General features: G+C 41.7%; 1 protein-coding gene across 1 annotated transcript in view; it reads right to left on the bottom strand.

Moving 5' to 3' along the window:
* Positions 1–23,238, bottom strand: part of LOC124711982 — a 63,809-nt gene extending 40,571 nt beyond the window's left edge. The window contains exons 1-2 of the mRNA XM_047242264.1: positions 22,666–23,238; positions 8,553–8,715 (exon numbers count right to left, since the gene is read on the bottom strand). Of these exons, the coding sequence (XP_047098220.1) occupies positions 8,553–8,710 (158 nt within the window). The 5' untranslated portion in view covers positions 8,711–8,715; positions 22,666–23,238. The remainder of the gene's footprint in view (positions 1–8,552; positions 8,716–22,665) is intronic.
* Positions 23,239–24,279: the final 1,041 nt, after the last annotated feature.

Raw genomic sequence — 24,279 nt, 5'->3', positions numbered from 1 at the left:
ACAGATCTCGTGTGCACCCACAAAGCCACACCTGGTGTTGGTACGGCAAATGGGAAGTGAGTAAGTGCTCCTCTAGCCGAACAGTCAGCCAGTTCATTCCCCAAAACACCCACAAGACTTGGGATCCAGTGAAAGACAATGAAGGTCAGCAAGAAGGTCATGAATATTGGAGACCAAAGGGTGACAGAAATAGCATCAGTCAAGCACCTGGAGAGTGCTCGCTAAGTCACTACATATTAAAAAACCGGGACAGATAAGCCCCTTTAATAAAATAGAGGGCTCTGCTAATGGCTGTTAGCTCTGCTGTACACACTATACGTTCCTGGCAGTGAATGGCATTCCATATCGACAGAAGATGTAAAAGCATAGCCCGTATAATTCACAGTTTTAGAGCCATCATTGTAAAAGATGACAGCATCCTGGAATTCTTGAAGAACTACGCGACAGACACTGAAAGGTCATGGGGACCAACAGAGACTAGGACCTATACTGGTCCTAATTCATGGCCTGGTCACCATCCAAGGGGGAGTGCATGAGAAAACAAGGCGAGCACAGTCCAGGGAGGAGAGATGGAGATTTTAGCAGAGGGAGGCAAGGTGCTTTCCAACCAGTAATCCCACCTGACAGTGGGAATCAGGATGACATGCCTTGTGTGTAAAGAGAATGGGATACATGAGATGATCAGGGAACTGTCACATGTCAATTGCATAAGAAACTAGGAGCTGGTACCATTGTATCTGATGAGGAATGATCCCCACTTCAGCAATGAGACTGTCTGCAGGATCGGTCCAAAAGACCCAACAGACATGTCACAATGGTGGACTGGGTCTAACAGTCTCAGAGCTGAAGGAGCTGCCAAGCCATAAACCTGGCAACATTAGTCCACTTGGGACAAAACCAGGGCACAGTAAATATGGACAAGAGTAGTACGATCTGCACATCAAGACGTGTAGGCAAGAAAGCATGAGAGCATTAAGCTTCCACATGCAGCTGCTTCTTCAGGTGACAAATATGGGATAGCCAAGACCAAATTTTTATCAAAAAGGAGGCCCAAGAAATGGGATTGTGCAATAATGTCCATTTTGCAGCATACCTAAGAAGAGTTCTGGGTTAGGATGGACCACTGTACAATGGCAGGAGTGCATGACCGGCATTGAGCAGAGGTTATCGAGTGGGTGCTATACAAAAACCAAAAATCATTGACTTGCAACACAGGGATGACCAGCAGCCTGACAAGAGGTCACTAGCCCATTGATGGTCAGCCAGTGGGATAGAAACTAATGAATGAAAGTTGGTAGGGGACTGCAAAAGCTCCAGTCATTAAATGGTAAGTAAAATGTGGTGATGCCTAATGGTATCATAGGACTTTGCTGGTCAAAACAGACTGTGAAAAGGTGCTGGCATTTAGAAAAAGCCTGTCAGACTGCCATCCCACTCCTAAGCAGATGGTCAGTTGATCGTCCCTCTCAGAAACCACACTGATAGGGGGACAAAAGGACCATTTGAGAAACCAGAATAATTGTGGGCAACCATCTTTTCAAGCAGCTTACGAAGTATGTTGGTCAGGCTAATCAGTTAGCAACTGTCGAGAGACATTGTGTTCTCACTGGGCTTAAGGATTGGTATATCTACACTATCTCACCAATGTGAGGGGAAGGCATCTTGGAGCCAAAGACAGCTGAGGCCCTAAGTTGTTGCCTTTCAGGAACATTCAGATGCCAGATCATGTGACTGAACTGAATGAGGAGACATAATGCTCCCAGCATTTCTTCTTACTGTGTTTGAGTAGATAGCAAACCTAAGCACAAAGTCACTTAAAGTGATTAGCTTGGTCTGCGAAGGATGTCTGAATCACTGCAGGGCTCATCATAGCTATTGCAATGTCTCAATGACTTTACAGTACTGGCCGAGGAATGGCCGGGGGCCAGGATGAGGGGGATACCCATAGAAAGTGAAATAGCAGTTCCAGTGGTGTGGATGACTGTACCTGAGACACCTTGCACAACCTCATCAACACAATCTGACAGAGAGGAATCAAATGTAGCAGCAGAGGTATACAAAGGCCAACACCAAATGGCTCTGTGAAGTGCTGAAAATGGTAGTCAGTCAGTGGCAAGGAAATGTCACATCACTGAAAAGTGGTCACTGGCAAAAATGTCATCACGCAACAACCAGTATAGCGGAGTCATAATATTAGGGGAAGAGACTGTTAGATCGACAGCTGAAAAGGTGCCATGGATGGCACAGGAGTGAGTAGGAGAACCATCATTAAGGAGGCACAGATCAGGTCTGTGAGAGGCCGGTCAATTAAAAGGCCATTACCAAGGGAAATGTTACCCCCAAACAGGGGACGGTAGTTATTGAAAAAAAAAAGGGGGGGGGGGGGGGGCTGTGGCCAATTCAACGTAAGTGGCCTGCCTGGTGATACATAAATGTTGCACATTGCACATGATGATTGCTGAGGTCATTCACACATGCGCCACTGTTGCCTCAAATGAGGTACGAAGAGGAACCCATTCACTGATGACATCTATATGAACTAAAGTGTAGACCTCTCCAGAAGCTCTCTCGAGACCAGCATGGTTACGACAGAATGCCCGACAACGATGGAGAATGGTCATCAGTGAAGTGCATTTCTTGGAGAGCAATGCAAATCACAGAAGAAGAGGAAATAAGGTGATGTTGTATCGGCAGGTGTCAACAGTATCCATTAAAATTACACTGAATGATCACATGACTAACCAGGTTAGGCAAGAAGGGGCCAGGAGCACCAGTCACACGGCAGGATCACTGCCTGTCACCAGTGAAGATGGAACCACATCCAAAAACACCAGCTCAGAATCCGACAGCGTGGGGGAATCTGGCACCTCTGGGGACAATGGAGGAGCCTTGTGCCAATTCTCCTCCTCCTCCTCCTCCTCCTCTGCAACCTTTGATGGACAAGGTTCTTTCAAGGGAATATCTGCATTGGGTGCTGCAGGGAGAGCTGAAGAGCAGCCAGATCTGGGACTCTCAGGCCGTGGCTCCTTCAGCTATTGTTTGGTGTCAGGCCTCTGGTCCAGGTGTTGTCAGGGAGATGGATCCCAAAAAACAGCCCTGTCACCAAGAGATGTCAAAGAAGAACGCTTCTCCAGTTGGGTGCAGGACACGGTTCCCGAAGAAGGAACCGTGAGAACCACAAGAGAGGTGGGTGATGGGAGATCTGTTTTGGAGAAGGCTGTATGGGTGCTTTTTGTCTCCTTAAAAGAGAGAGAGAGAGAGAGAGAGAGAGAGAGAGATAACAGAAAGAAACTGAGAAAACTGGCAGACTTGAAGGTTTATGTACTGGGCACTTTCCACAGAAAGGTAGATTTTCATAAGGACTACCTTCAAGGAGTGATCACTCATCGCGCCAAATTTTGGGTCCGTCATGCAGCAGGATGACATATGCCCAAAGCGTAAACATCTTAAGCATATTATAGGTGCATGCCACATATCAGTCCAGAGTTCCTTGCCTGTTTGGAGCATAAGATCTCTGTGAACGATGATTCCTTGGACAATTTTCAAAGTTTTGTGTGGGATAATGGTCAGGGGTATGTCACTTAGACAATCAGATGTCTGAAGAGCTGAAGATTGGCAGCAGACGAAGTTTTAATTTATAACAAACCATTTTGCATTTTTCCAAGAGACTCAGTTTCCCCACATTTGCCTTCAACTTTTTTGACAAAAAATAATGCTTGCATTGGAATAAAAGTACCCCCAGCAGTCTGAGTATATACCAAGTATTAGGTGAAGCATTTCACTCCCAAATGTCTGGCTTATCCTTCTTCCACAGCATAGCCAGGGAAGGAAATATTGTGGGGTTGTATCTCTCTGCATTGCAATAACATTTCCCACCTAAAAAGACTGCTGGAGACTTGCGGCCACCAGTGGAAGAAAGTTTAATTCAGAAGTTTGATGAGAACTGGGTCCACAGCCTGCGTGATATTTTTAAGTGACATCATTCCACAGCTTTCTAATGTATATGGTATGTGGAACAGCAGATAAATTTGCAACTCCACAAGCAATTGCTCTTACACAGTATGTCAAAGCTTTATATTATTGTGTGGGTTACAAAAGTGTAAGTAGCTTCAAAATTTTCACTTTACCATTTGTCAGTTTCATAGTTACGAATATTATACTTGACGACTGACTGTTTTCACAAAGCTTAAAAATGACCATGTGTCAAAATTTCAATCACAATAAATAAAGTTTTAACAGTCTAAAGCATAATGATTTTTAAAAAAAGTTTAATTAGTTCATGTGTGAATCTTCTGCCATGTTACCAACCACTCTTATCATGGGTTCACCTCCTGAGGACCACAGCAAGGGTTACTTGGCCAGTAAACCATTGCCCAGAGCCTCTTTGTCCCAGCCAGGAAGGGTACATACTCCTTGGCTTGTGTGAGGAGCTTCCAGCGGCGGCAACAGTATGATCCCTGCGTGGTCAGGGGGTTACCACCATGGCCCCCTGCCCTACAACTGAATGGCTACCACACTGAGTTTTGGGCACAGTAGTTTTGCAGGAGAGGAAGGAAGCAAACAGAGAAAGGAACAAAAGGTGGAATATACACCGCACTGGGCAACATTCCTTGCACAACACACACTCCTGTAAAATTTAGAAAAGAGAGAGAAGATCAAAGCCAACAATGGGGGCCATACAGTTAAGAATGAAAAGTTGTAGAATGCCAAAAGGAAAGAAAAATGAATGTCCAAATTCACAAACCAAATCCAGGCATAACTGCCAACCAATAGACAATTCAGCAAATAGGCAAAGAGGAAATAAGAATAGTAGAAAGATAGAATTGTAGCGCAAAAATGGAAGTAGCGCTGCAATGGCCATGGCCATGGCCATGGCTTTGTGGTGGTCAAGCATGCACTCACAAGAGATGTGAGCACCTGGGGGCCCTCATTTTTGCTTCATAGATGTGTTTAAGAGGAATCTGGAGAAACTATTATCACTCATAGTAAATGAACATATGGAAATTCATTGTTTACATGAAAGGTGCATGGTAGCAGGCTGTGCTTTGAATTAAGGCACCAGAAGGCAAAGAGTAATCTCCCCCATCCCCCTCATTTTACACATACAAGAGAGAGAGAGAGAGAGAGAGAGAGAGAGAGAGGTGGGGGAGGTGGAGGGAGGGAGGGAGGTTGCTTCAGTCAACAGACCTTCAAACTTTATCTGCTTGAACTATGCAAAAAAGGCTGCCATTCTCAAGTGGGTCTAATTAGACATTCCCAGAAATACAACAATTAAATTAGCGTAATACTCCACTTTGTTATGATGATGTACACATGCCTACAATTACAATTCCAAAAATCTACATCTACATGATGAAATTAAGAACTTACAGGTATTTCATGAGTGTAATGAATCTCAAAGCAGGACAAGTCACATGAAACTATGTTATACTGACAAATATTTTGTTTGCACAAAGTCAGTCAGCCTCTCTCTCTCTCTCTCTCTCTCTAGGTCTTTCCATCTAATCCTGTCTGATAAGTCTCCCCTGACCTGTGGGTCTGTCTGACTTTTCCAAGCTCTCCCCATTTCCTAAACTTCACCAGTCCTTTTCCATTACCCCTTTTCCTTCCCCTTCAACCCTTCTGCCAGAAGAAGGAGCAACTAGCTACAAAACAGCTTGCAAACTTCCATACCTTTTTTAAATGCATTCTCTTGCTGCCACTTAGTGAGTAGTTTTTCCCTCTATCCAAAAAAATTACATATAATATGAAGTAAGCCTCAAAATATCAAATGGGTAAGCTGTTACACAACTTTATTCTTAAAAAGCTGGAAAAATAATACATTGGCTTTAAAAAGTTTTTTCTGTAGTTTCCTACCGAATGATGGAAGATACAGAAAAAAAAATCATATGATTTTTTGTAGCATATTTGTAGAATAGTTGCTGTCAAAAATTATGTGGATGAACTTATTAGCTGTGAAGCTTTGAAAAGTTAAAGATTTCTTTAAGTGATAAGAAACAAATGGGCAACATCTCACAGTGGTGAAAAAAATCACAACAGCAATAGGCATATGTCGGTCCTAAGCTTCTTCTTCTTCTTCTTCTTCTTCTTCATGTGTTTTTGCTCATGCAGGTCTTTCACAAAGCCTCTTCCAATCTTCTCTCTCTCCCACTTTAGTCCTCTTCGATTCACATCATCCTCACACAGTCTTTACATCTTGTTCATGGTCTCCCAAGTATTGGCAGTTAAACAAATAAACCTTATTCACATGACAAAATGCCTGTCAGGTGCAGACCATCTAGTGCAGAACAAAAAACAAAATATTAACACAAAGATCAATGAGAGGTCTAGCAAGCCAGTGCTAGCACACCATCACTGTTTTCAAAAATCAAATGAACTTGGGATTCAACGTCCAAGTATTAGTTAAATTTGCACAAAATGCCAGCTCAACCAGTTCCAAAATTTATATACAGACACCATCTTGTCCTCATGATTTATCTCATACTGTCACAGTTCTTTAAATGATAGTCTAACTGGGGAGAACAACAGCTTGAAATAATACAACCCAATCAAAATTATTTTGAAACACAGACATTTGTCTGTTCTACCACCCAGCTAGATCATTCATATGTAAATCCCTGCATTCATGTATAATCAATGTTTGAATGTTAGCAAATCTAAAGATTACAGAGGCACATGTAACTGGAAAAAAAGTGTCAAATTTTATTTTGAACTCAACCCAGATATCTTGTTGATTTTGAATGCTTGCATCATTTGAAAATGTGATATCTGTGGATTTTGACATTGGACTACTGCAGTGCCGATGCACAGTAAATAAAGTAGATGTGCACTTGGCTATGTTAAGTGGGTGTTCTGTTGCTCAATTGTGAAACTCCACCTTCGCATTTTGATGACAAATACGGGAATAAGTTCGAAACCACATCAGCTCATAATGAAACAGGTCAATTCCTTCCCTCATATTTTAGTAAACAACTTGATACATCATTTTCATAATTATATGATACATTGTTATTTCTCATTCTAGTTATTGGGTTTGTATTTTGTTCCTCTATTTTCATCTCATTTAAGTATATACAGTGTACGTACGTACACACACACACACACACACACACACACACACACACACACACACACACACCAATATGAAATGCTTTTGTGAGCTGTGGCTACCCTAAATGATGGCAATCTGAGAATGGTTTGCAGGCTTTTGTCATTTCTTTATATTTGGAAGTTTTCTTTATTACAGTACATTTATAACTAATGTTACTGACTTTGAAACATTTAAAATAAAATCACAAAGACATGTAAAGTAAATGAAATTCGTTTATTTCTTTTAAAATAGTTTCTTTGACACAAGTGAAATAACTTCAGTGTAACCTCTTTCACGTAAAGCTTTTTTTGGCAAGAAGGGTTGTAAGTTATGCATCATGTTGTTTGGAAGTGTTTAGCAACTACTGTAATAATATTTGATAATTATGAATAAAAGTGTGGAAGACTGAAACCAGTGGCCTGAGGCATTTTGTTTAGTAATGGGGTAAGAAATTTTGTGAGTAAGAATTTCCAAGATAATTGTGTTAACAATGAGACAACGACTACTAATGGACAAGCAATACAAGATACATAGCAGAAATGCTCACTTGTTATAAAGCTGGCATATATATAAACATAATATAACTGTTCCTCATATTTTTTCTCAAGGTTTGAGAAAGTGGACTGCAAATGAAATCACAGCAAATATTTGGGAGTTTTGATGAGAGTTTTGAAAAATATTTTTTTTAATCTTAATTCAACATAAAGAGGGGAGTTAGGATCTGTAACAATATCTCTGTCAAGCTGCATTATTAATATATACACCTGGATGCCCTGTAATTCTATTTCGCAACATGGAGGATGATCTTTTAAAAATACATAAAAATCTCTGCGGGTAGGTGTACTGTATATATTAACACACATTTTTTCTAGCAAATGTTCAAAACTATTTGTCAAACAGCACCCTTCATTCACAACTCTTGTGAATCTGATGGTCATATCTCCTGGTTACGCAGTTTTAAATATCTATATCTAATACAAAATCATTTCTCCTGGCCAACCCCCCCCCCCCCCCCCTCCCATGGACAAATTTTTAGTTAAAAACTGGTAGCCTATAAGAAACTAGTTTTACATTGTAGTTGCATGAGTAGAACTAAAAAGTATGTTCATCAATGTTAACACTAATCATACGTGCATATACTGTAAATTGACTTGTTCCACATCATTTTGATAAAAGAACCATTCAAATGATCTATGGACTACATAACTCATTAACTAACTATTGTTTCTACAGTAGCCATTGCTTCTGCAGTCTTTATATTAGTCAACCTTCAAACACCAACTGTAAACAAAGGCATAATTTGCAGATAAATTGCCTTGCTGTCTAGTAGAACATGCACAGCTTCATATTTTGGTACCATTTTCATTTGGTTTTAACTGTTAAAAATATGATTCTTTCTTTGTAATATGGAGAAGATCAAAGCAATAACATTATTTTGGAATGAAAGACTGGTGTATCTTACCTGTCAGCTAAATTATGAAGATCATCTTGGAAATTGGTTGGGTGATGGCACGTCTGTGTGAAGGCCTTTGTATGCATTTGCTTCAGCACCACCCAGGTCAGCATAGTAACAGTACACAGGCACAGCGAAGACAACACTCTGCTGAGTGTGAAGCGCATCCTACCTGTAAAAATTAATAAGAAATAAACACAAAGACAGAAGTGAAGAAAACACAAAAACCGAAGTGAAGTAGTGCCCAATTACCATTTACAACCCTTAAGTTTAAATTAAATTAGTAATCATGTGACATTTATACAACACGTTTAAAGTCAGACTGATTTCTAAAACAATAAAGATGTTAACTGAACATGCCTACTTTTTTTAGTGTTTAGTGAACCATACTGCTATCTGAATGAGGGAAGGGCTAACACACAGGGCAGGGTGCCTAATGAATTTTGCTTAATGGATGAAAGACAACAGATTTCGTTCAACTTTTGCAATCTCTCTAACATCCTTCTGTTGGAGAACCTTACATCAATTCTGAGCTCCAACACAGGGAGACATGTCAAACAGAATGAGCTTCTCCAGCCAGACCAGCATGGATTCTGGAAAAATACGTCCTGAGAAACCAAACTCCTGCTTTTCTCACACATCCTGGAGGTCACAGATTACAGCAGTCAGGTAGAGTAATATTTCTTGACTTCTGGAAAGCATTTGAATCAGTACCATTCATACACTTTTTGTAAGTACAATCCCGTGAAGTATTAAGCGAAATTTGTGACTGGCCTGATGGTTTTCTCATTGAGAGAACAAAACATGTTATCTTGGATGGAGGCTCATCGTAATACTTGCTATAAACATATAGAAATGTAAAATTATGCACTTCATTGAACGAAAAAATGCAAGACCCTACAACTACGACATCACTGAGTTGTCACTGAAAATATCTTGGTGTAACAATTTATAGGGATACAAATTTTAGTATCAGCAGTAAGTGTGACAACACCTCTACTCAGTACAGTTGGCATGGGTACTACACAGGCTAACAGTTACTTGGTTACAACCAGAAACAGAACCCTACTGAACGAACTCACTGTGCAAATTGAATTACGGGATACAGAGCGTCAAAGCCATGTAAATATGTGCCATGACAACATACTCAGAATGCGACTGGCACAGCCAGCTAATGACTGAACATACGACAGCTCTTGGCCCAAGCGCAAGGTTAGTTCTGAAGCCGATGAACTCTGCAGGACTTTTGGCCTGCTCTGCATACTCCCATTCACAAGTAAACACCTCTATCAGCGGGTCTGCCTACATGACACAATGTGTACACCCTCCATGGTAGGTTTCTGATCTATTCTACTATTCTACCCATACCAGCTCAGCTACCTCCATTGGGATGACCACTGATGGGGTTACTGAAGAAACTGAATCATCAAACTAACATAGGATACTGAACATGCGTAAGGAATGTCAGTACAAATTGTCACAGGTTTGTCTACATCATGGCAGAATCTTACAGAAATGTCGGAAAATCCTTACTTGGCAGACTCAGGAGGATGGACGCAAATTATACCATGAAAGCTTTGTCAACCTACAGGGTGTGTGTGTGTGTGTGGGGGGGGGGGGGGTCAAGGATAGGGTGGGGGGCTGTGGCACTATTATTCTCTGCAGATAGCTCAGAGGTTCAGTGCCACATGTGGTTGGGCATGGTACTCCACACAGCCAGTGCAGCAGCACTCTGCCAGAGTACCACAAGCTACGAAACCTTCTGACATATTGCTCACTGCCTCAGCACTTAGGGAGATTAATGTTGTTTATATCTGCCACTTCAAACTGATGCACTGAATTACTGCCTATGATGTCACGCAACAGTGCAAGCTTCATGTTTCTGTCAATTTTGTAGCACGTCAGCATTTTGGAATAGGTTGAAGTGAGACTCACAGAAAGACACCATTTTTTCCTACTCTGCATGCCACTGATGAAATGTATATTCCCAATGTGAACAACAGACCTGACAAATTCTGCCAGTGCAGTCCTCTGCACACGACACTGCAGTCATGGAGTCAACATCGCAGGTGAAGCTGTATATCATGCACAAATAAACAAAATGATCATAAAATCTGTTGCAGAAACTGGAGGCCACAGTTTTCACTATAAGAATGTCCCCTACACTAAAATACATAGGTTTATTTACTTTCACTATAAGAATGCTCTCACTGTCTTTTACACTAAAACATGAAGGCTTGTTTGCTTTGCATACTTTCACTTGCACCATCTTTCATTTTGGGGCAATTCTGTGCACTCGCCAAGAATATTCTCAGCCCAGAAAATGGGGGCCACAGATGGATCTGCAGTGCCAGTTCGTAAACTTTGCATATCTTAGAATTATAGCTCTGCCATCCCTGTATGTGGGATCTGTTGTTGATAGCACTGACTTATGCAAATAAAAGTGCAATATTCACTTGGGGAACACCAGACGGAAAAATGATGTGTGCCTGGGTAACATTTCCTCGAGCCCTGCACAGAATGGTGTACACTATTCAGCATATTTTGTATTCAACAAGTTTGCAGAAGAGCTGAAAATATTGAGTGATGAGCCCCATTGGACAATTCCATCCTCCTACAGATGAAAACACACATACGCAAACACAAATCGCACACATATGGGCACTGTATCAAGTCACAACAGCCCAACTGTGACTGTATGTGGAGGAGCATCAATCTGCTGGGATGGGCGATCAGGTGGCACAAGGCAATGAGGGGGAGGTATAGTAGGGAAAAGCTGGGCGAAGCTGCTGAGGGGGGGCGGGGGAGGAGTGGAGAGAGTAGACAAGGGGAAAGGACTGTAGGTGTGTTGGCAGAATACACAAGACATGTGCGGTACTAGAATGGGAGCAGTGAATGTGACAAGTAGTTGGGAGGCGAGAATTAGCAAAGGTTTAGGTCAAGAAGGTTAAAGGAATAAAGGATATGTCAGCGGGAGAGTGCAATTCAGAAAATCTGGTGTTGGTAGGAACAACCCAGATGATACAAAGCGGTCATTAAAGTGGGGTACATTATTTTGAATGGCATGTCCAGTAGCTGAATTGTCTGGCAATCTCTTGGTCAAAGTTTTACGGTAGCCATGCATGCAGAAAGACAGCTAGTTAATTATGATGCACATGAAGAAACCAAAACAGTGGCTGCAGCTTAGTTGGTAAATCATGTGGTTGCTTTCACAGGTGGCCTTGCCTTTCATGGCATAGGAGATGCCTGTGGAATGACTGGATTAGGTGGTGGTGGGAGGATGTGTGAGACAGGTCTCACATCTTGGTCTACTGAGGGGCTATGAGTCAAGAACAAGAGGCTGGGAGGAGGGGTGGAGTAGGGCTCAACCAGGATACTGCATAGGTTGAGTGGGTAGCGGAATATCACTGTGGGAGATATGAATAATATAGTGGAGAGGATATCCTTCATTTCTGGTCAGAATGATGTAGTAAAAACCCTGGCAGAGAATATAATTCAACTGTCCAGTCCTGGGTGGTGCTGAGTCATGAGAGGAGTGCTCCTATGTGGCTGACAGTGAGTATGTGGGAATTGGTAGTGATAGGCACAGGATATCTTTTCCTGGACAAGGTTGGGAGGGTAATTTGATCTGCGAAGGCCTCCCTGAGACTCTTGGTACATTTAGAGAGGCACTGCTTGTCACTATAGATGTGATAACAAGCAACCTCTTTGTAAGGAATGGGTGGCAGCTGTCTAAGTGGAGGTATTGTTAGTAGTTGGCAGGTTTGATGTGGACGGAGCTGCTGATGTAGCCATCATTAGATGGAGGTAAATATCGAGGAAAGTGGCTTGTTGGGTTGAGGAAGACCAGGCGAAGCAAATGGATGAAAAGGTGTTGAGGTCTGGAGGAATGTGGATAGGGTAATCTCACACTCGATCCAGATCATGAAGATGACATCAATGAGACTAAACAAAGTCAGGCGTCTGGAATTCTGGATGGTTAGGAAGCCTTTCTCCAGATGGCCCATCAATAGGTTGGCGTAGAGTGGAGCCATGCGGGTGCCCCTGCTGTACCAAGGATTTGTTTGTAGGTGATACCTTGAAAGGAGAAGTACACTCCTGGAAATGGAAAAAAGAACACATTGACACCGGTGTGTCAGACCCACCATACTTGCTCCGGACACTGCGAGAGGGCTGTACAAGCAATGATCACACGCACGGCACAGCGGACACACCACGAACCGCGGTGTTGGCCGTCGAATGGCGCTAGCTGCGCAGCATTTGTGCACCGCCGCCGTCAGTGTCAGCCAGTTTGCCATGGCATACGGAGCTTCATCGCAGTCTTTAACACTGGTAGCATGCCGCGACAGCGTGGACGTGAACCGTATATGCAGTTGACGGACTTTGAGCGAGGGCGTATAGTGGGCATGCGGGAGGCTGGGTGGACGTACCGCCGAATTGCTCAACACGTGGGGCGTGAGGTCTCCACAGTACATTGATGTTGTCGCCAGTGGTCGGCGGAAGGTGCACGTGCCCGTCGACCTGGGACCGGACCTCAGCGACGCACGGATGCACGCCAAGACCGTAGGATCCTACGCAGTGCCGTAGGGGACCGCACCGCCACTTCCCAGCAAATTGGGGACACTGTTGCTCCTGGGGTATCGGCCAACCGTCTCCATGAAGCTGGGCTACGGTCCCGCACACCGTTAGGCCGTCTTCCGCTCACGCCCCAACATCGTGCAGCCCACCTCCAGTGGTGTCGCGACAGGCGTGAATGGAGGGACGAATGGAGACGTGTCGTCTTCAGCAATGAGAGTCGCTTCTGCCTTGGTGCCAATGATGGTCGTATGTGTGTTTGGCGCCGTGCAGGTGAGCGCCACAATCAGGACTGCATACAACCGAGGCACACAGGGCCAACACCCGGCATCATGGTGTGGGGAGCGATCTCCTACAATGGCCGTGCACCACTGGTGATCGTCGAGGGGACACTGAATAGTGCACGGTACATCCAAACCGTCATCGAACCCATCGTTCTACCATTCCTAGACCGGCAAGGGAACTTGCTGTTCCAACAGGACAATGCACGTCCGCATGTATCCCGTGCCACCCAACGTGCTCTAGAAGGTGTAAGTCAACTACCCTGGCCAGCAAGATCTCCGGATCTGTCCCCCATTGAGCATGTTTGGGACTGGATGAAGCATCGTCTCACGCGGTCTGCACGTCCAGCACGAACACTGGTCCAACTGAGGCGCCAGGTGGAAATGGCTTGGCAAGCCGTTCCACAGGACTACATCCAGCATCTCTACGATTGTCTCCATGGGAGAATAGCAGCCTGCATTGCTGCGAAAGGTGGATATACACTGTACTAGTGCCGACATTGTGCATGCTCTGTTGCCTGTGTCTATGTGCCTGTGGTTCTGTCAGTGTGATCATGTGATGTATCTGACCCCAGGAATGTGTCAATAAAGTTTCCCCTTCCTGGGACAATGAATTCACGGTGTTCTTATTTCAATTTCCAGGAGTGTATTTGGGGGTGAGGATATAATCAGTTGTGATGACCACAAAGGAGGCAATAGGTTTGGAGTCAGTTGGGTACTGGGAAAGATAGTGCTCAATAGCAGCAAGGGTAAGGGCATTAGAGATGTTAGCATAGAGGGAGGTGGCATCAATAGTGATGAGCAGGTCACTATGTGATAAAGGAACAATAACTGTGGAGAATCAGTGGAGGAAATGGTTAGTGTCTTAATATAAAAGAGTAGTTTACACTTAATATGCTGAAGGTGTTGGTCCATGAAATCAGAAATTCCCTCTTAATAGGCACACTAACCAGCCGCAATGGGGTGTCCTGGCTGTTTCAGTTTATAGGAAGCATTTAGAAGATACAACTGCAGGGAGTGGTGTAAGCGAGGAGAAAGATAGACTTGGAAGAGAGGCTCTGGCATGGACCTAAGGATTTGAAGAGGGACTGACGATATTGCAGAATTGCTGAAGTGGGGCTATTGTGGCAGAGTTTGTAAGTGGATGTATCTGACAGTCCCCCGCCCCAGGTGATAATTGTGGTCCATTACCACAGAATGTCTTTGTCAGCAGGTAGGATTATAATGTCAGAGTCAGCTTTTAGGTAGTGGACTGCAATTCTTTCTGTGGATGTGACGTTGGTTTCCACCTTGAGGAATTTGAGGAATGGTGGTGAGGCAAGGTCAAGTTTAGGAAATTCTGAAAAGTTGAGAGGGAGTGATTTGTGAGCAGTAGGTTTGCTTCACAGTTGGATGGAGGAGCGAGACATGGTTCAGTGTAGGTTTTGAATTGAGTCTGATTAGTAGTGTTGATGGGAGTGAGGGTAGGAAAGAAAAGTCTTTGACGAGCCAGCATGGCTGAATTTAGGAGTGGGGAAAAAGGTAAGGCCTTTGGAAAAGATTGATACTTCTGTGGGACTGAGGGTTTTGGAGGACAGGCTCATGACTATAAATGTCGCAGGTCTGTGAGGTAGTGTTTGCTGGCTATGAAGAGCTATGGGGAAGGTTTGGAGGTTCTTGTAGAGGTAGTGGATAGTGGTACTCCAAGGCAAGAGTATGAAATGAACAGGATGGAGAGTTTTTTGGGTAGATGCTGCTGTAGTTCCTGGAGGGAAAGGGTTTTAATCTGGGAAATGGGATGCAGGAATCTGGGATTGCAGAGGAGAAGAATTTTATGAACACAGAGGAGGTACTGCAAGGAGGTTTGGGCCCGATTCTCTGATTTTGAATCACTAGGTTGGTGAGGGCTATGCACCGATGGAATCTGAACAGGTAGAGGTCAATGTGGAAGGAGGGGATGTGGCTGGAGATGGTTGACAGTAACACCATTTGTGAGGATTCCATGAGCTGGGTAACATTGCACAAAAAGTATGTTGGACTGGGTTCTGGGTAGGGATAGGGAAACTTTTCTGCACTGGCACAGACAGAAGGATCAAGGATCCGTGGTCGAAGATTAAAAAAAAAATATATATATATATATATATATATATATATATATATCTCTTCAAATTACCATTGTTCCTAGCACCTTTCCAAAGACTGTGTTTTTTACTACAGTTACACTTTTGGAATTTCAACAAATGCTGTTCAAACTATGCAATGTCTTGAAATTGTTTCAAGTTTCGTCAATGAGGAACATGCTACATGTACACTGATAACCTCCAAATGCTGTTTATTGGAGGAGAATATTTCCCTCATTTGCAACAGACAATCACCTGACTCAAATTTCACAGTTTAGGATTAAACTGTATATATGCATATCTGGAGCAAAAGAAGTAACAATGTGAAACAATTTACTTGACTCAGGAAAGGTTGGAGGCAACGTGTAAATGCACACAATCCATGTGAGTTGTGGCACTGCTTCAACTTGATTGACCGTTGTTGCTGACTTCTGAATAAGTGAGTTTTTGGCCATACCACTGTGTTCAATATGCTCACCAAAAATATGGCTTATACTGCAGTGGACAAGTGAGGCGAACACTGATATTGCAAAAGTTGCACTACTGGCACTGTCATCTTCAAACGCTTCCTGGCCTCATCATGGAGACATTTGCAAATGCTATGGGAGCTGTGCTACAACATACGAATCAACGATAGCAGCCTGTGGCACTCTATCACCATATTAATTTGTCCACATGAAACTATGAGCTACATACTTACCTATGCCTCTGTAAAAATGTTCCGGTACTTGCTTGTAGGCCAATAATTTACAATCATCTGAGGTACTTAATGCATCCCAATCAATTTTGTAACAAGTGCAATGACTACAGCAACATTGCTGGGAGTTGCTGGAGGAAACGCTCTGTGGCAAGGAAAAAGCTCTTAAGCAGCGCACTCAATGAAACGTAATAGTTGGACTGAGCAGGAGGCTGCTGCTGACAGTAGCTCTGTGTGTGGCAGCCATGAGATTACGGTCCAGACAACAGGAGTGAGCAAGCACTGCGGGCTGTATTAAGATGCCTTGTTTTGATGGGATGCAATGTGTGCACATCCTTGAGATGCAAGGTATTCGGTAGCACAGTGGATGGCTGCTTCTATGGTGAGCTGGAAATCTGAACATTGGGAACTGTGTTGGCATCACAGCTCATTAGAAACGTTATACAGTGCCTTCACTGCAGTTATTGGATTTCGAATTTATGTCCTTGTGGGAATTTCCAGGCTTTAATTGCTAGTGTCAATCTCACTTCACACATTGTTCAAGTGGCTGCTTACACATTTGTTCATTAGAGGGTGAAATTGTGAAAGAAGCTATTTTGGAAGGAATGACATATTTTGTCGCCAAGAACGACATTTATGAAAAAACCATTTTGGATTGCTGTGTCTTGTCAATTGTGCATGTTGTAATGCATCTGCTAATTAGGCACACATATTGAAATGTTTGTTACTTGAGTTACCGAATTTCACTTCCCTTTTGTTGTAGAAGTCTGATAATACACTGTGCTCCAGTTTTCTGTGCTGCCACAGGATTGTTTTGTAATTTATTTGTAATTGCAGGCGGCCTGCAGCTGGTTTGTAGTTCTTGACCAGCCAATGGGATGGTGCATAATCTGGGTCTGGTCCTGTAATGTTTAACTGAGCTGCACATCCTGGTATGGTGGTACACAAATTTTCTGGGCTTAAGTTTTCAAGCGTATTTTACTGCTTTGTTCGTGTTTAGTGTTATTGTAACAAATTGCCAATGATCATTAGTCATTTGTTGATGACAGCACATTGTTTTGGATTGGAACTTACGTCATTTTATCTGCTGTAATGTACTATTAAAAAGGTGGTTAAAGCTGATCTTAGGCAATGACCTACTGGTATTTATCAAAGATAAAAAATTCTGGTGAATACTTTAGAATTTCCTTCAATAACTTCAAGATACAGGCTAGGACCCATCGAGATTTGGTTTACTGGTGTAGTGTCTTGTATTGTTTGATGTACAAGCAGTTGACTCAGTGTTCTCTTTTAAAACGCAACTATAAGTTAATAGTTCCCATTTGCTTGTATCACTCTGTTTACATTAATATTGTTTCTGCTGAGGCTTTGCCCCATATTTTCTGGTTTTTAAAGAATAACACATATTTATTGCTTAAAAGAATAATATATATTTACTGCTTATATGAGCTGAAGTTTTATTAATGTATATGTTTTGAGTACCAAGGAATGAAAGCTTTTCCTAGCCAACCTGCTCAATTGGTGTAAAATCACGAGCAGTTTCAGTATCACATAAAGAAAGATAAAGCACCTCCACATAAATAATGATATTTCGATTATATTATGCACCACATAAAGGACATCAAGCAAGTTGACAGTGAGCAAAAAGCACTGGTGGAAACACACTCCTGTAGGGGTGATCACGAATAAACTCGACTTTGAAGCCCTCCATCTTGCACAGCAAGAGGACACACCCGTTGAAGATAAAATGAAAGACAATTCCCATAACAAAGAGAAAGCATATGACAGTATCTGCTAGAAGATTATGGTGAACATCTCTAGCAGGTGAAACTGTATAAGTATTTAGAGATATTACTAAGAAGTGATCTTAAATATGACAGTCACATAAAAGCCATATTAGGGAAGACAAACCAGAAGAGTCAGATTTGCTCGAAGGATTCTGAGAAAAGCTATGCATCCGAAAAGAAAGGGGAAAAAAATCAGATACAAGGCACTAGAGTTATTAATTGTAGAATATTGTTCCAGTGTTTGGAACCCTTGTCAATAAAGTGTGACAACAAACATCAAATGTTTTCAGACACTATAATAGGTAGGTACAGGCAATTTATAAGTGTAACAAAAATGGGGAATACAGAAGCGTCCGATTCCACCTGTTGGCGTTGAACCATGACATCACCAATACAGCGGAAACTTAACAAACACGAAAATACATCGAAAACCGTCACACTCTTCTCCCTCCACAAATATAGTCAAACGAAAGGGACAAGCATGGGAAATTGAGGGTTTTTGGGTGGGGGCAAACTAAATATAAACACACACCACCATACCAAACACCACAAAATAAAATGACAACACAAAATCCCCAAATTCCACTACACACAGTATCCTCTGGAATCGGTCACTTCCCTTCACCTATACAGCTCAACCGCAATTGCTGATACCACATTATAAAACTCCAAAAATTACACCACCGCCACAACTATTAGTACCACAAAAACAACACCTAGACAAACAAAATTGGTAATAAACACTCCCCTTGGCCTATATAGGTCACCAGCAGCTCAGGATACCGAAAGACTTATAGCTTCAACCGTGCATTGGAATCGAACACTTCTCCTATATAGGTCAACAGCAACTCTCAATACCAAATCACCGATACCACCAACCAAACAACTCCCAAGTACCCCACCAACCATTACAACACGCAAAAAATACACCGAAAAGAACGACTACTTACCACAAAAAAAGTTCCGGCACTGCACTCTAGGTCAGCCACCACAATCACACACATCCACACACACAGCCCAGTTGCAAAATTCTGATGAGGGACAAAGCATTGTCCCCCATCTCCGCACGGAAACGCGCACTGTTAACTTATCTGCCATATCCATACCTAACAAAGGCAGCAACAAATTAATTTAAACAAATTCACACATAACACACAACAAATAGCACTACAATAACTTAGACACAACAAAAACTAAATCGTTAAGTCACTGAAACCAATTCCTGTCGAAGCACACTCAAAACCAATACCTCACGGGTCAAGCAGTAACACGAAAATGAACCCAATACACCACATAACACGCAACCCATATACACACACCATCAGAGGGCACCACAGACCACAACAAAATGACACGTATAAACACGCCACACTCATAAACTAAACTCCGCGCCATTGTGACGTCACGCACCGCAACAGAGGCCAATCGGTGGTTTCAGACGCTTCCGTTGACCCCAAAAATGCTCAAGGAATTTAAATGGGAATACTTGGAAGAAACATGGCAACTCTCACATAACACCCTGTTTGGTAAATTCAGAGAATCTGTACTCAAAGAGGACTGTGTGACCATTATGCTGCCACTATTGTAGATCTCCTGTAGTGCACATCAGTGTGCATGGGGATGAGTCAATAGACAGACAAATTTACATCCTTGAGAGCTATCCATTAATTTTTAGTGATGAGCATTCTACCTCAGATCCTTACCATCAGCTTCTGCATTCCATCACGCTCACGTAAAAGAGAAAGAAAACTGTCCTGTAAGTATGTGCTAACACCGTGCACAAGTAACACAAGTATCAGTGGTTTCAATGGTGTGTCGATACTTCAGATTCACCAGTGTGAAGAACAATGTTATAAATTGCAAAAGAAACTGTTGGATCTTGTATGACATGTAACAACCAAGCGTTAAAATGTGGATAAAAACAGGCAAGTTAATTGGCACTTTTAAGATTGCTGCCCACTTAATTATCACATACAGAAGTCTTTTGTACATGTTCTAGGCAAAAAGTGAAATGGTGGAATAATACAACTTATCCCCACCAAAGGTACTGAATAAATTACAGAAATAACACTTCTTCAAAAAGTCAAATCATTGCACTAAAAGTCATACACAAGACAACAGCTGCAATAAGCTCCATGGAAGAACAATACCAGTGCTACAGACGGCAATTAACCTATACAACTTGTGTACGTCCAACTGTGGAAAAAAGAGGAAAAAAAGAAGAGACACAACATGTACTACTGACAGTGTAACATTAATTTTGGAATTAAATAAACCTGCCTGAGAAACCACTCAGTTGTACAAAATTGGCTAGCTGTTCGAAATTCTCAGTAAAATACATATCAGCCATAGGTAAAGAGACTGGTAACATGAAATATATACAGGAATCAAGATAGAACAATAAGGGCTAGAATGCGACACAGTACCCCATCTCCACATCCTCCTTTGGAATCTTTGTTGTGGTGACAGAATGATCTGTAGTGTAGTCCGAGGTCTAAGTTACGTTGGAAGTTGATAATTTAGTTGAGGGTTGGTGCAGCCAACAAATGTGAATGCAAAATAAAGGCCGTGGTAACAAACAGATCTATAGTATCACCTGATATTTTTCCATATGTAATGCAATTTTTGTTGTTAGAACTAAACGGCATTACAAATTCAGAAACGCATAAAATATAATGGGCAAGCCTCCAAATAGTATTTGTGTGCATATTATACACCAAATGCTACCTACAAAAAGTGTGACGGATGTCCACTATGTGACTTATATTGCAATCAAAGTGGGGAGATCAAGAACAAATTACTCAAATAAAAAATGCGCAAAAGGCAAGGATGCAGTCTCTTGCAATTACTGCTCAGTCTATTACAACAAGGAAGCATTGAAAGAAACAAGAGAAAGGTTGAAATTCTGGGTGTAAGGACATCAGTGACACAGTTCACTAATGACACTGATGTACTCAGTGAAAGTGAGCGAGAAATTACAGGACCTTTTCAATGGGATGAACAGTCTAATGAGCACAAAATATTGATTGACAGTAAACAAATGAAAGACTAAAACAGAGTGTAGCAGAAATGAGATTAGCAGTAAATGTATCAAAGCTGAGTACCACAGGTTAGATGAAGTGACGGAATTGTTACCTTTGATGCAAAATAATTAACGACTGACAAAGCAAGGAGGATATATGACAAACTAGCACAGGCAAAACAGATATTCTTGATCAAAAGAAGTCTACTAGTATCATACATCACAATTATTTTGAGGCAAAAATTTATGAAAATGTATATGGGCCTATGGAGAACAGCACTGTATAGAAGTGACTCATGGGCAATGGGAACACCAGAAAAGAAGAGAAGAGAATTCATGTGTCTGCGACGTGATGCTGTACGATGATGGTGGGCTGAAAAAATGAAAAATGAAGAGCTTCACAGAATTGGCAAGGAGAGGAATATTTGAAGAACACAATGAAACAAATAACTCACAATGATATGTGGAAGTACTACTCCAAAATCAAGATGTTGTCACAGGAGAAGCCATAACAAGCTGCAAATCATCCAGAAGACTGGTAACTCAAGAAGTACTTATAAATCAGTATCTCTTAACTTTTAACTATGTTTCTTCTTGTATTACGTTTAAAAGTCCAATGTCACTGTAAAATAATCTGTGAATGAATAAATAACTATTACCTAATCATGCAGTCTCTTCAATCAAATGTGCTCTTGGAAATCAAGTATGGTTGTACTAAAAAGGTAATCCAACATGATAAAGGTTCTCCAACTTATTCTGAATCCTGTGATTTAACACTGACCTAATCTTTCCCATCGACTTAATTGCTCTTCTAGCATAAGGAAATCCAAACCAAACAAGTAGCAGGTTTATGTCAATAATACTGGCCACAAATGATCCTGTAATACTGTACAATTTCATGGGGTCCACACTGTGTTTACATTTCTGTAATTGCAATTTCTTTCTTGCCAGATCTAAGCTACATATTTGATAGAAACATCCCAAAGTTTCTGCAAAACAATATTCTGAAACAATCAATCCGCTGTCCCGTTATTCCACTAGTCACAAGTATCCCGCTCACCACTGACCCCCCCCCCCTCCCACCCCGCCCTTTTCAACGTTGTTTTGCCAACTACCAATGTTACTTCATTATACTGTTCACGTTCCAATTGCCCTATGATACATATGAACATATCTGTCCGGCACAGCAAATGTTGACACCCAGAAGATATAAGTATATGAAAGATTGTCAATATTTAAACATAAACCAGCATTTTACCTCACTACAGCCCGTCCGTACAATGCACCAGTATACCTATAAGAATATTACTGCAACTAACACAAACTGTGTGTGTGTAAGGTATTTACCATCACGAGTGTGAACTTGCCTGACAGTTATATTATGTTGTCTGAAGTACCGACTACGTGTGTTTTTTCGTAAATATTGTCTTTGTTGGTACTCAAACATAAATGAATACTACACACAATGTGAAAGTAATTACGAGACCGTGTACAGCACAAGGAGCAACAATACATTTTTAAGACTACGTACTATTCCATTATCTGTTTGGATCTAATTCTTAACGCAAAACTCCGTTACCGTTACTTACGTTAACTAACACGTCTGCTATTTGTAAACTGGTCTAACGACAAACAAACTAAACACTGTTTACATTACTCACCTGCGTCACGAATGATAAAAACATTACTTATCCATGCTTACGTTTGTCCACATTATCTATTTCTCCGAGACATTGACTCTGAGAAAGGGCAAATGTAATAACAATCGCCGTATTTCTTCAGTCTCATGTATCTAACGTCAGGAACCGGCTAAGCAATTTTGCATCGCCTGTTCAACAATAAATTAGCACATCTAATTGACAGACGCGCCTCGCCACAGATATGTTTTATATTTGTATCGTTATTTACATTTATATTACGAGTGACAGTGTTCTTTCCAAAGTTATACTTTGAATTTGTCGAAGGGACGTACTTGTTGCAATGGGCCTTGGACTTGTACTATTTCGGTGTTCTGTGAGTTTATGGCTGTTTGTCCACTGGTGCAACGCAACGGCAACGCGATGTTTTGGCTACCGTTTCGTGAGAGTTGCGTTTCACTTTCTTCGTCGACTGATGCAAATCTTTTGCGACGTGCGACCGTCTCAAATGTGCTGATTTTTGCCATTCTGCTACACAACGCCAAGCTATGCAGTCCGCAATGGTCTCATTGCGTATTTGCATTTGAAGAAGCTTCAAAGAGAGTGGATATTCTGGATTTTTCATTCCTTCGCAAGAAACAGATACATTCAACTTTCGCTTTATCGCGAGAACTCGAAAAAGACGAAGCAAAATTTAAAGGAATTCATAGGATGTCGAAGAATTTATTTGAGGAGCTGACTGAAAGTATTCGACCAACCATTCCAAAAAAAGATACAAACTGAAGGAAAAGTGTTTCAGCTGAAGTAAAACTGCTACTTACTTTGAGGTAAGATGCATTTTATTGATTATAATAATGTATAAAAGAATTTCATGGTGAAGCAAATCCATATACCTATAAATCTCAACTCATCACAAAAGATATAATTCTACAGTATTTAAATTTTTTTAACATAAAAAATGAAAAATGATGATGTGAGTTCTTATAACTTAACACGTGGGCTGTCAGCATCAAATTGCTACCAGCTGACTGATGGCTGCTGGGAACCCTCGGAAATAGATGGTTCATGGGATGTGGCACCCAGAATTGAGGTTCCATGTTCGTGAGTTTTATAAGCGGTGTTCCAAATAAAGTCATCCATCGGCATGGAGAATACATCTGTGTTGAGTTAGAGGACTCTTGAATAACATCTATCAATGGTAGCACTTCGCTTCTGAACTGAAAAAAAAAAGACTTTTTTGTCATGCTTTCCACATCTGCCAGTAGATTAGTAAAAATGTTTTCTCAGACCGTCTTCTCAGACACTGCTTTGCTGATCACAGAACTCCGTCGGCTGCAGGTATCAGTGATTGATTTATGACCTTCTTCACAGTGTGTTTAGTCTTCATTTCGGACAGTACAGGTGTTGGCTGGAACTGGGTTGAGATGACTGGGATGGAGTGGAATAAGAAACTGTAGCTCCTTGGAGAAGTACTGTCTGCTTGAAATACTGTCTTCACATTTCTCCACCTTTTCTTACAGAAAGCAACTAAAATATAAAGAAATAATGCATTACTTAAGAAAATTGTTCTACCAATTTGTTTGTACCTACATTTCCTAAAGCTGCTATAAATTTCAGATGTCTCTCAGCAATGGTATT

The sequence above is a fragment of the Schistocerca piceifrons genome, chromosome 8 (assembly GCF_021461385.2).
Source record: "Schistocerca piceifrons isolate TAMUIC-IGC-003096 chromosome 8, iqSchPice1.1, whole genome shotgun sequence".
Lineage (NCBI taxonomy): Eukaryota > Metazoa > Arthropoda > Insecta > Orthoptera > Acrididae > Schistocerca > Schistocerca piceifrons.
This window is presented reverse-complemented; position numbering and strand designations above follow the sequence as displayed.